A 13,323-nucleotide genomic window follows, 5' to 3' on the forward strand; every position below is an offset into this window, starting at 1 on the left:
TTAAAAAAATCTGGAACAATAGAAACTGTACAGATTTGATCAACTTTTTGTTTTGTTTTTAACTAAATCTCTAGACACGCCAATGTCCCGTTCCAAAATATTGCACAACATTCTGAATACAAAACTCTGATTGTATTCCTCCTTCGCTAAAGAAAAAAACAGCAACCCCCTGATCCCCCTCTCAGTAGACCCCTTCTCATAAAAACAAACAGAACAAACACAGGAACCTTCTACATGAAGAAACGTACATAATTCTGTCCTCTTTGTGTTCACACATTTTCTCTGTCTCCAAGATCATACAGTTGTTGATTCTCTCTTCACAAGGGGTTGTGGGGGGAGGGGAAGGAGGGAGCTGGGGGATGGAGAAAGGAATTTTCTCTGCTTTTTTTTTTTTAAAGTTTTTTTTCATGAAAAAATATTTTCTCTCTCCTCTTAAGAAAAAATCTCAAAGAAAAAATTACATTTTTTTACGTTAGAAATATACATATATTATATATACCTCTTACATTTTACAAATGTAGCAAATTATTCAATACAAACGGACATCAACAAAAAACACAAACCCATAAAAAATAAAAGTTAAAAAAAAATCTCTTGCTCTCTTTTCCTAAGAAACCAGGTTAATTAGTGCAGGTTTTAAAAAATAAAATCGAAGCTGAACGCCTAAATCCAAGACCAGACCAAAAAAGGCCATTAGTTTAATTGCCACCAGTGCTGGAGAAACGCTTCTGAAGCACGCTTTTTTTTCCTTTAAGATACAAAGAGGTTGGTCCCCTCCCCTTTCCCTCCTTGTCTTTGCAACACTATTTTTAAAGCAGTTACAATACGTGTAAGCAGGTTAAAGCAGCAGCAAAGCTTCACACACACATAGCAGGTGGCTGGTGATGTTTCATCTCTCCCGTCCCTTCCCATGCCGTAAGAAGGTTCACAATCCTACCCAGGCAGTGACTCTCAGCAGCATTTTGCTGAAGAATGAGAGGGGTGGAAACAACAAAGGAAACTGGGCTGGGAAGCCAGCTGGTCCCCTGAGGTGCGGAGAGTTATTTAGTCCAGTGCAATAGTCTGGCAGTCTACAGTACACTCAAAGGGGAGGAATTGGGTGGCAGTGGTAAAGTTAGTGAGAAAGAGGATCAGCTAAACAGATCCCTAGAGTCTCATTCTAGTTTTTCCATCTTCAATCCCACAGGTTTCACATATCATGCTAGGATAGACTGCTTAGTAGTGGCTGCCCTCGCCTCCTACCCACCTGCCAGTTGAGTCACAGCCAATAAGCGGCAAGCAGCCTGTTTTGGGAAATGGTGTATTGGGATTCAACGCAATTAGAAGAGTGCTCTTCCCATTAATGCAATAGTGATGGGGATTTAGAAACAAGCCCCCTGCTGAGTCCAGGGTAGGGTCAGTTGTGGCAGGGCAGTCCCCTTATCCCGAATAAGGTTCATTCAGAACATACACACATGGGCTGGAGTGTCAACTTGGGGTTTTTTGGGGGTGGAGAGAAATGGGAGTTCAAAGCCTCCTCCCACTGACAACAGTGAAGTAAACTGGATCTTATCCCTTAATTACAAAAATACTTGACGCGAGTCTCAGAAGAAGCTCCAGAGACAGGTTTAGTTAAAAACAAACATGGGAGACAGCAAACCTGGAAAAGTTTAAAAAAAAAAAAAAAAAAAAAAGGAATGCCCCCAAACTAGATGTATCTGCTTCAGATCTCTCCTCTTCACTTTCTTTCTAGCCCCAGGCTGACACCCCAGGAGGCAGTCTTCCCATCTAGAGTCCCCATTCCCAGGGGGTACTAGGTTGCCCCATCTGGGAAGAATAGGGATCCCCACACATCATGGAGGCAGGCTATGGAATAACAAGATGCAGAAGCAGCCTATCAAAGGCCACTTCTGTCCTACTCCTTCCCTTGCTCCAGCATTTTGTGTGTGTGTGTGTGTGTGTGTGTGTGTGTGTGTGTGTGTGTGTGTGTGTGTGTGTGTGTGTGTGTGTGTGTGTGTGTGTGTAAAAACTAGGGAACAGCTTTAGGATTCCTAGCTCTTTGTTACCCCCAATAATGAGGAGGGGACAACTATTCATCTAGGTCCTGGAATATAAGTTTCTTCTCCCCACACCATCAGTCATTTCAAAGTATTAGTCCCTATTCTGCAGCAAGCCCCCTCTGGACTGTGTCTCTCTGGCTGGATCGATCAGGTAACACTCGGGGCTAAGTACAACCCCTCCTGGGCATTCCCCTCTGTACTAAGTCACCTGCCCCCTCCTACCGTTCCAGAAGGAAAGCAAAGGGGGTTTGGTCACACTTTATTATATTTTTTATTAAAAGAAAACAGGAAGTGACGCCCCTCAAGCCATCAATCAGGAAAGCAGCCTGGGCGATACAACCACCTGCACTCTCCAGAAAGCTGTGGTGCCTCTTCAAAAGCAGGAAACCCTCCCCCCCCGCCAGCCCGCAAGAGTCCGTGACCAAAGGTGGCTGAGAGTAAGAACTCAAAACATGTGGAGACTGCTCCAAAGGAACATCAGTGGACGCTGCTTACATTGGAGGGGAAGAAAAGCACATAAGAATGTGAGAGGCAGCACATCTAACCATGTCCCCTGAAAGAGAAGTGCAATATATAAGGACCGATACTTCCTCCCTATAAACAGCAGTAGGTGCACCAACTGTAGTGCTTGTATATAATAGCAACCCTATTGAACTGACACTGGCTCTGACCAACTTGAAGAGACCAGCTCAGACAAGATCCTTTGTGCATGAGGGTGGGGGCAGGAATCATAAATGGACTCACTGGTATAAACAGAGTGCTGTTCTTCTCCAGCATTCACCTCTGGCTGAAAGTGTGGAGAGGGAAGATAGCAGGAAGCAGCCATTTCATAGTAGTGTTCCAAGATACCCGCCTGGCAAGGAAAAGGAGACTGGGGGAATCTTATTCCAAAACAGAGGCTGACATCAACTGTGGCAGTTTTGAAGGGTTTTGGATGACAAGGTCATAGCAGTCTAAAGCTGGCAGGGTAAGGAGTACTAAGTACACTCCCCCTGTCTGTTCCCGGTGGGAGGAAAGGAACTGACTAATCATGGTAAGAAGCAAGCCCCCCACACCCGTCTCTGGGAAGCATACAATGAAACTGTGCACCTCTTGCCTGGCAGTGAAAACCAAACAAATACCCCTGCCCCTCTCAGCAAGGCAGCCTCGCACCCAGGGATATGGGAATGCCCAGAACAGGCCATCTCTGCACCAAAAAACAAGATACTAAAGCCCAGCTCTGAGGAGGAAGTTGGGAGACAGGAAGATAAAGTGACCTTTGTTTCCACCATTTCTGGACCAAACAAACCCATTATAGGAGTAAAAAAGTGGGCAGGAAAAAGCACGGGGATTGAGTTAAAAAACAATTCAGTGCTTCAGGAGCGCTGCCCGGCACAGCACAACGACTCCGGGGTTGTCTCTCTTTCCAAGAAGCTATATTTATAAGATTTCAAATTCTTGTATATTTCTATTTTTCATTTTTCTTCTCTTTTTTTTTTTTAATTCTTGTTTTCCCCAAATATTCTCCTTCTTCCTGGTCAGTTGGCCAGGACAACAGGCTGGAAAGACTGGCTGGGATACTGCATGGTGTTCAAGTTGTAGCTGAGTCCTTCCACAAAGGGAGACTTCTCCAGAAAGAGGCTGTTGCTGCTGCTGCTGAAGACCTGAGCCATGTCAAAGCCGCTGCCGCCGCTGGTGCTAGTGCTGAACTGGGAGGCCGGTGGGATGCTGCCGCCCTGATTCTCATTGGCGACACCCTCAAAGAAGAGACCGCTGGCTCCAGACGATCCGCCATTGTAAACAAACTCCTTGGCATTGGGGGAGAGCTGTGACTGAGGAGCTTGACTCCCCCCGCCCCCGATGAAGTTCAGAGAATGCATAGAGAGGGAGAGGCCCTTGTGCTTCAGCAGGTTGTTGGTGGGCGACCTGGTCATCCTTTGCTGCTGCTGCTGAGCTCCTGCTCCCCCACCCCCACCCTTCTTCATTTTGGTGGAGCCAAACTTTGTGGCAGCAAATGTGGCAGTGGTAAAGGTGATGGGCTGGGCAGAGCGGGGGATGAAGGTGGGGCTGGGTGACTGGCCAAAGGATGGTGATGGTGAGTTGGACAAGGAGTTGTCCTGGCTACCAATGGGGACAAACACCTGGGCATCAGGGTTGAAGCTGCTCTTGATCTCCTTATCCAGCTCAGCTGCACTGCAGCCCTCGCTGTCATCCAGATACAGGACCTTGACAGACCCTTTCTCGCCAATTTGGTAGGAGACCTCAGAAGGATCAATCCAGACGCTCAGTTCTTCAGGTACATTGGCCCGCACATCCTCTACGGCCAGCCCACTCCGTTTGGCCGCCAGTTCCACCACCGGATCCACCATTTCCCCGATGTGGACGCAGCGATAGCCAGAACCCTTCAGAGGCTTTTCCGGGTACCAATGGCCCTCATATTTCTTCTTCAGCAGGCGTTCTAGCTCTTCACCAAACAGGTCTGCCCGCCTTCGGGGAAGCTTGTTATACAGGTACGAGATGATGAAGTTCAGAGCAACTTTGATCTCCAGATGCATACTCCCTTCACAGCAAGCAAGTCAGGGCAGTGTATTGAAAGAGACAAACAACATACACAAGATTTGGCTCCAAGCAATCCTAGAAAAGAAGAAAAAAAGATGGATGAAGGGAGAGAAGAGAACATGGCAACTTTAATATTGTTGAGGCAAACAGCTTCATATATTTACAAAAGGATTAGACATTTCTACAAATAGCATTTGCAAGGCTACTTCCTAGAATAAAAGCTACATGAATGCACTCAATCCTTATGCTACATGACATAGGTGGATTGCTAGAGAAGGTCAGGAAGAAATTCTACCCTACTAAATGGAATGAGTACTACGTTGAACTGTGCGCGTATGATGCCGTTCTCTCAAGTTATCCAACACTGATCACCAGTGGAGACAGGATACCAAACTAATTGGACAGTTTGTTTTGGTACAGTGGTTAGTATGTATTTTAATACATCTCCTTTTGCTTCAACTCTTATTTATTTCCTTTCACCTCATGTGCCTTCGATTTAAAAAATTACATCGAGGCAGAATCATGAGAGTCTTTCACCATCCTGAGTGGAGATCCACTCCTGAACTCTGTATGTCAACACCAGCTTCTCTGCTGAGGAACAGCAACACCACTCAGTTGGAAGGCAGTAGCTGCTGGTGGTTTTTGGAGATTTGCATTCTCTGGTCCTGCTGGCTCAAGGATGAGAGTGGAGGTGAGGGTATGATGATAGCGAGGCACTAACTGCCAGCCCAGTTTTACTATCTCCTGGAAGTGGACAGTTCATCTGATATTCAGATACTCACCTGCCCCTGACAGAGGATTTGTCTGGCTAAATCAAGCTAAAAAGCTTCACGTCTCAGTTTAATTCAGATCAGTAAATAGTGTGGGGTGTGCACACTACATACATTGCTGGACACCTGCCGTGCATAGTTCCCAGCCCTGCTGTTATTCCAGCAGAAAAGGGTGTATGGAGAGTATTGTAGGCCCACACAACTTTTAACTCACTTGCCAAAACAGAAATAATCCTCCTTCCCTACCTGATGAGGTCATTACTGAAAGCAGGAAAACCCACAAAAGCAGAGTGTGAAATCACAATATTGACTCTCTAATGTAGACAGATTAACGAACAGTCTTTTTCCAGGTACCAACAAACTCTCTAGGTGGGTCATTTCCTCAAAGAGAAGAGATGGGAAAGGATGGAGAATCTCAGACTTTTTAAAAAAGAACTCCTTTTCTTTTTTATCAACTCCTGCTCCATTCAGCAGGGAAGCGGCACATCCAGTTTTTAATTTATAGCTTAGTCAGAGACAAGTCAGCTCTCCACTACCCTGGGCTCTGCTCAGACAAACATGCACACACCACATTCATTCACGTTGGCAAAATGGGCCTAAAGGACACTCTCAAGCCTTCAGCCCAAGCATTTAGGTTGTAGGCCAAATGGACTTGTGCATGTGTAGCACAGAGTTAAGACACAAACCTTCCCCTGCAGAACTAGAAACCCAGGCAACACTGGTCTAGATCAAGAGAAGCAGAAAGGGAAACAGATTAGAGCTAGTTTACCTACCCTAGTTGAGTGGATGGCAGGGAATAAACATGCAGCATTAATGGTGACATGCACAATTTGTTTTTAAATGAAGACTGAGTTATGACAAAAATGACAGTACGAATTCTACGTTAAAAAGATATTATATTGGTAACTTATGTTCAGGGAGTTTTATTTCCAGGAGTACAACAAGCAGTCAGAGCTGTAAATACCTCAAAATCAGCTAGCACAAGAAGCTACAAAGTTCTAGAAATAAACCCCTCCAGGTTTAGCCTTGCACGGAAGCGAGTAGAGGCAGCGAGTGACCGCTGAGAGTTGAAAAGGCACCGCCAGCCTTTGGAGCTTGGATTTCAGGAGTTACTGGACCATGAGAAGTTCTGTCAGGTCACTGGGAAATTGCCAAAGTTAAAATAAAACAGAAACATGCCAGGAAGAACTGAACAAGGCAGCTTTCTGAAAGGCCAACTAGGACAGGTCATTCTCAGGCTGGTGTGTAGGTGGGACTCAATAGCTTGGGATGGAGGCTTTCAATGACTTTCAGAGGAAAGGAGAGCCAGTGGACCTGTGGAATACATGCCAAAATAACAGAGGCCTAATCAGCCCATGTTATCCCAAGCAGATTGCACAAAACCAATTTCTGTTACTATGGCTTTAAAAAGAAAAGAAAAAAGAAAAAGCACCCAGCCTGGTTCACTGGAATCCGAGCAAGATTGGATGCTAGTGGGAAGACACATCTGGGTCACAATTCTGATCCAGATCCAGTGCATCAGAGACCAAAAGTTAAGTGGGGTGACATAAGATCATCTTGGTTTTCAAATTTTGGCAATTTTTGTAAAGAAACAAGCATGTTTTCAAGAGAGTTCCAAAAATAAGAGACAATGATGGTATAAAAATACAAGCTACCAGAAAAACTGTACTCAAGAAGGGTCCCTTTAATAGAACAAGGACAGGAGGTAATAAAGAGTTTTCTTGCAAAGAGAATTGATATAGTGATCTTTAACAGAAATTGCTAACAGCCTTAGTGATCCCCAGCAACCGCAGGCACACTGGAACTGACAGATGGGATCAATCAGTGGTCTGTTTAGTCCAGTATTACTTCTCTGACATGATCAGCACCAGATGTTTCAGAAGAAGGTGTGTGTGTGGGGGGAAATCCAAACACTCCACAGACTTGATTTATTATCATCCCCAAAACAGCACAAAGCCTCAGTGCTTCTCAGCAGTCCTGCGTCTTCACCAACAAATCAGCACAGTACTTCCGTGGGAGGCAAGGAAAAGGAGGAATAAAATGCAGCAACCAATTTCAGTATCAAGCTTGCAGAAGAGTTATAAAAATGGAGCACTTTTTCTTTTTTTTTAAAAATGGAGACTACTCTGAGTGTGGCCTCTGTGGCTTCAATTTAAAAAAAAGCAATTAACCAAATAACAGCATGCACCAAGACAGCTACATACAACAGGCCTTGGCAGATGCCTTCAAATGTAAGAGATGGTTCTAAATGAGCAAGAGGCACCATTTATTCCCCACATTGTTAGCACAATAAAATGTATTCCATTTGGATCCCTTAATCCCAGAATTGCCAATACAAGAATCCATATAGTGGAGCTGATTACTAGTTATAAACCATAAAATAGTTGCAGCTGAATCAGCCCATCTGCACTGAAAAAATATATTTTCTTTTACACACCTAGGGGGCTTTTGGGAGGGGTGGAGGGAAGCAAAGGTCTTGAAACTGATGACCAAGGTAGGAAGTATCATAGCATGTTTTGCAAATGATAAGGCCAGTCACAGAAAAATTTACATATTCCCCCCCTCCCCCAACATATATTTGCTGGACAAATATTTTATGATGGATGGGAAGAGGGGGGAAGGGGAAAAAAAAGGAAGATGAATGTTTCCACATACAGGTTATGTTGCAGAAATGCAGGAGCTCTGGAGATCAACCCTCTCTCTGTTTTCACAGAGCACAGATGTTAAAGAAAATGGGCAAAATAACTGTACACATTAGATGAGAGTGAACACTTTAAACATCCCTATTCCTCCCGGTTATGAAGATACTAAGCAGTGACCTTGCAAAACAAGTTTCAATCTGGAACAAGATCTATTTTTGAAACCTATAAAGAGCAATTATCCCTCTGAAAACAGGTCTGTGATTCTGCCCCCTCATTAAGCGCACACAGTGACATTTCAAAGGGATTAAAAAAAAATATATCAAGGCCAGTATGATAGAATAACCTTCTATGTTAATTTGCAGGCCACACCGTACCAAAACGACAGCCTTGTCTCTAACTATCCTCACTCACCCCCACCCACAGACTATAAGAGGCAATCCAATTATTTTCTCTGTTTAAACAATTTTAAGGCACACAAACCACCAAAACACATAAAGAGAGAAGTATTTTTAAACACTCAGCTATCCCTGCTGACTGTGTGCATGGGGAGGAATGGGCCCTATGGACACACATTCTAGACACTAAGATTGCAAAATCTATGATCGCCTCTTCCCCTTATAAACACTATCAAAACCACTGTCCCTGTGTGCGTGGTGATGGTGAGTGTTATACAGAGGACACACCCCTCCCAAGCCCCATCCCATGCAAAATTATACATACATTAGGAGCCTGTTCTCCAGATCAGCCTCTCTCAGCTGGGAGTCCAGCTCCCCCCACCTCACTTTAAGCACAGCAGCCAAGGCTCACAGAGGATGATGCATTTCCAACAACCCAGCCAAGGAAATTTCTACAAACACTCGAAATCCGCCTCCCCCACCTTACTATATCTAACACACAGGATCCTGGGAGTTGCAGTCCTTCACCTTCCACTTCTCCAGGCCCTCATCTGAGCCAAGGCGAGTGACCTACTTTGCCACTGAACTACATTTCCCAATATGCCTTGCGCCAACCTTGGCCCAAAGAACCAGCGCCTGCTCAGAGGAGCAGTGTAGAAAATTTTCCATGGCACATGCGCTCTTGGTGCTCTCAATCCTCCCAGCCAATTGCCCAACGCAAGAAACACACCCCATGTACCGTGTCATCGGGAATCGCTGGGTATTTTTAGGGGTGTAAGCTATCTCTCGCCTTTCGGGGGCCTATTTACCCGTCATCTCCCCATACACACCCCGGAACACCCCACCCCCCCACGTATTAGCAAACATCCCCTTGGTTGGGGGCTAGGAGTGAGACTCTGAAGTGGGGTACTGGAGAGCTCTTTGATGGTATTATGAAAATTGCCTTTAAAGACTTAAGGCCACACCTGTAACCCCCCTCCAAAAAAGCCACCCAGCTCGCTCCCTTCTCCCCACATTAGTCACCCTTGCTGTGGGACAGGGATAAATAAGTAAAGAGAGTGAGGAGACAGAGGTCCCAATATTAGGGGCTTTGTCTTGTGCACCCTGCCCCCCCCCCCCAAAAAAAAATTGTCCTGATTTTTCACACCGTCTAGCCTGTCACTACCCACAGCTGCCTCGCTGTTGGGGGAAGAGATCAGCAGCCAAATCAAGAGATCCCAAACAAGGCCCCAGGAAGAGGCCTGCAACTGGGTGGCAGGGAGGAGGATACGACACGGGCTGATTCCCCCACAAGGCAAGGACATTTCTCTGCCTCAAAATGTACTGGGGAAGGGGTGCGTGGAAGAAGGGAAACCCTAATAACCCTTCATGAAGGGTGCCCAGGCCCAGAGGCTTTGGGGAGGCACTGGGTGTACGGCAGACCCTTGGGGGAAGAGTGCTTAGGCCTTGCCTGACCTTTACTTCTGCCGACAAATGGCAAATGACCCCTCTTGTTTTCCCTGGGAGAAGGGGGCCCAGGCCAGAGACCTGGCTTTGTTACAGGTGCCCAAACCCTCCAGACTAGACACGAGCAGCCATCGCCTTGAGCGTACAGGTCTTTAGGCCTGGTCCTTTGTTGGGGACTCCCCACACCCCGCAGCATAAATATCCTTAGTCCTTCTTAGAGGGGGGCAAAGATGGAACAGATCTGACCTGATATTCACCCCCCGCCAACAATAAGGGATCTCCCCACAGATCCTCCTCAAAGGGAAAGGAAATTATTCAACCTACTAAGGGCACGGGGATTATATTTCTTGGTCCCATCTCTCCCCCCTGCCCCGGCCCCCAATCTTCCTGGTCTGCGGTGGAGGGGCCGTTCCTGCGGTTGGCCTTTAGGACCCCATCCCATGCCGGGCAGGGGGGCGACAGAGCATCAAAGAGAAGCGTCGCTTAGCCAAAGCACAATGCCCGCTGTCAGCAGAGCTGCAGGAAGCGAGCCCCGCCGGAGAGCAGCACCCCCCTTCGCCCGCGGCACCCCCCATTGCTCCCTTTTGGCCAACGGCAGCTGCATCCACAAAGGGGGAGCGGATCCAGCCCCCCCCCCCGTTCAGCGATCAAACAGCTGCCCTGGTCCCGTCCCGTCCCGTCGGGGCTGTCTCTGGACCTTTCATTTTTAAATCCCCTCGCAGGAAGAATAACAAAAGCCAGAACAAAATGGTGAACTCGGGCACTTCAAAGCGTCACAAGCCAAGGGACCGTCACCCCCACTCCCCCCGCAAATCAAGGTCCCACCTCCCCAAGAAGCCACCAGCACCAGAAACGCTTTAAAGGATGAAAACGACTGGGGGGGGACCCCATTTGTAGGGCATTACCCCCCCCCCCGCTTCGCAAGCCAAGGCCGGATTTTTTCCCAGCCGCCCCGCAAGCTGCAGAGGGGGAAGGGGCAGGGTGGAAACTGAGGCAGGAGGTTTCTCCCCAGCCAGCCCCGGCTCGGCTCCCCGCTCCGATGGAGCTCGGGCGGGCGCACCGACGGGGCAGAGGAGCCAGCCGCAGTCAGCCAGCGGGGGGAAGAGCCGGATCCCAGGCCGGGGGGGGGGGTTCAAACAGCAGCTGTAGAGGGGGCGAGGCAGGGCCGCTCTGTGCCCCCCGAACGCCAGGGAGCGCCCCGGCCCCACTTACTTCGTCCTCAGCTGCGGGCGGGCGGCTCCTTGCTCCTGCCGGGGGCGGGTGTTGCTGGAGGGTTTCTCTGGCGGTTTCTTTTTTCTCTCTCTTTTGCACGGGGTGCGGATGGGGTTGCGGTGGGTGGGAGGGAGGGGTTGTGTGGGGCGCCCCCGACTGGTTTTCCCGCCGCTGAGATCCGGAGCCTCCCTCGCCCTGGCCCAAAGTGAGCAAAGTAAATGAAAAGTTTCACCCTTAGCAACCCTGCGCAAGGATCTCCTCTTCCACACCCAGCGTGACGCGTCCCGCAAAGGACAAGGGGGTGGGGGAGAAGGGAGAGCCGGAACTACTTCCCCAAACCCTCCCTCGAAATTAACCCTTTGGTCCGAGCCTGTCCCCAGCTATTAGTCGCCAGGCGCCTTCTCCGGGGGGGGTCCCTGCGCGGATCGCCCGGGGGCAGCAGTGTGTGTGATTGTGTTTTCTCCCCCCTGCTCCGGGTTGTGACTTCGCTACAGCCTGGAGCTTCCCCCCCCCCCCCTTTCCCTGTAGTGATCTGTTCACGGTGGATCACCTCTGGCTAGGCAGCTAGGCGATAGGACAGCGCTGCAAACCAGGGCAGCTCAGCTGGCTGTTTTTGCAGCTTGTGGAGGGTTTGTAACGTGTGGTTTATGCACTGGTTTAAGAGAGAGGAGAAAGGGGCCCGGAGGGATTTGGAAGGGATCAAATAGCCAGGCTGGATTGACCTGAGATATCCTCAAGCTCCTTATCGCTTCAGGATTTTGGGACAGAGCAAGAGCATCAAAAGGGAGGGAAAGAAACGATAAGATTTTTCTTTTATCCCACATGCATCATTATCTGACGTCTCCCAGCAGCAGCTACAGCGAATGGTGTTAACGGTGTTTGGTGGGTGTGCTTAGAGGGTGGCTAATCATCGCAGACATCCATCTCTGCGACGGAGAGCGAGGAACCGCTTCAAAATTGACTTCAAAACAGAAGAAAAGTGCTTTGAACAAACGCGTTCACACTCCGAAAAAAACGAGTTGAAACAATCTCAGCATCAAATCTCTTCAATTAAAAGGGTAAAAACAACCCTCTTTGAAAAAGTGCTTGCTAGAAATCCCCTATCCTGATCATTCCACCGGCTGCTGCTCTGCAACAACCCCCCCCACAGCAGCTGTGAGAAAATAAATGTGTTACAAGGACCCCCCTCCCCGCTGCTCAATAGAAACCCCGTTATCCCGTCTCCTCCTGATCCTGCCACTGCAGCTCTCCCCACGAGGCGGGGGCTGTTGACAGGCCCGGTTCGGAGTGGGACACACGTGGGTGTGTAGCGGCTCTTTGGGCCCGCAGACGGGACTAGCTGAGGGTGCCCCACGCCTCCAAGGAGGGGGCGTCGGAGCGGGGGAGGGACCAGCTGCAACGCGCCGCCACCTCCCCTCGCTTCCTTTCGCTTCACGGCGCTGTTCGCACTGAGGCCGAGGTCTGCAGCCAGCATCCTTATTAGCGCAGTGTTACACCCCATGACACGGGAGCAGCAGGCCAAGAGCCTTTTAAACCACAGGGCCCCCCGCCCTCCAGGGATGTGACTTGAACTGTCCGCTGGGACGCATTTCCCTCCTCTAAGCCTCTGGTTGCAACGCCCAGCTCAGGGACTACTTTTTCCCCAACGCGCTTGCGCATTGACATCATCACCACCACTTCAAGCGCAGGCATTGACACGGTGCGAGCAACCTGCAAGGTGCACGAGCCCAGACTGTGCTAAAAATAACAGCAGCATGTTAGCAACAGCCTTCCCATTGGCTGGCAAGGTTGGGAGCGCCTCCGGATTGGTCTGTTGCGTCAACCAGTCAGCTGAAGAGGGCGTGTGCGAGCAGGGCCGTCTCAGCCACGGAGCAGAGGCTGCTGGGAGGTGTAGTTTTCTATTAAAAGGTTCTAGGAGGCCTGACAATGGGGTCTTGTGTGTTCAAGTCCTCCTTGTGGAGATGAACAGCTATATTGTTTTAAGGCTTATCTAGGTCAAGTAGGCAGGGCTCACCTTAAGCACAAGCAAGATAAACGATTACTTAAGACTGCACTAGCCTTGGCAGCTCATGGCCTGAGTCCCAGCCTTGGGAGGAAGGCAGTGCGGAGCTTTGTAAAACTATTTGAACTCCAATTGATACATCATCTATTAGTCACACTATGACATGCCATATATTTACCTTTTTCAAAATGGGTTAACCCCTGAGAAGAGGCTCTGCAGTGACATTATTTATATGCATTTATAGGGCATTAATCACTATTGTATTGGCCCAACTTTCTA

The 13,323-nt window shown here is 48.6% G+C and overlaps 1 protein-coding gene across 3 annotated transcripts; it reads right to left on the reverse strand.

Annotated features, from left to right (window-relative positions):
- Nucleotides 1–1,982: 1,982 nt before the first annotated feature.
- Nucleotides 1,983–11,288, reverse strand: TOB2 (transducer of ERBB2, 2). Of its 3 annotated transcripts, none has more exons than XM_030547318.1 (2): nucleotides 11,043–11,288; nucleotides 1,983–4,652 (listed from the first exon to the last, which is right to left on the reverse strand). In XM_030547318.1, exon 2 carries the CDS (start codon nucleotides 4,571–4,573, stop codon nucleotides 3,557–3,559), a length of 1,017 nt encoding a protein of 338 aa, XP_030403178.1. In that variant the 5' UTR covers nucleotides 4,574–4,652; nucleotides 11,043–11,288; the 3' UTR covers nucleotides 1,983–3,556. The 3 variants fall into 3 exon arrangements, with proteins under 3 accessions (XP_030403178.1, XP_030403197.1, XP_030403188.1); XM_030547337.1 differs by lacking the exon at nucleotides 11,043–11,288 and adding an exon at nucleotides 8,710–8,799; XM_030547328.1 differs by lacking the exon at nucleotides 11,043–11,288 and adding an exon at nucleotides 6,312–6,711.
- Between the last annotated feature and the right edge of the window lie 2,035 nt (nucleotides 11,289–13,323).

This window comes from Gopherus evgoodei, chromosome 1 (genome assembly GCF_007399415.2).
Source record: "Gopherus evgoodei ecotype Sinaloan lineage chromosome 1, rGopEvg1_v1.p, whole genome shotgun sequence".
Classification (NCBI taxonomy): domain Eukaryota; kingdom Metazoa; phylum Chordata; order Testudines; family Testudinidae; genus Gopherus; species Gopherus evgoodei.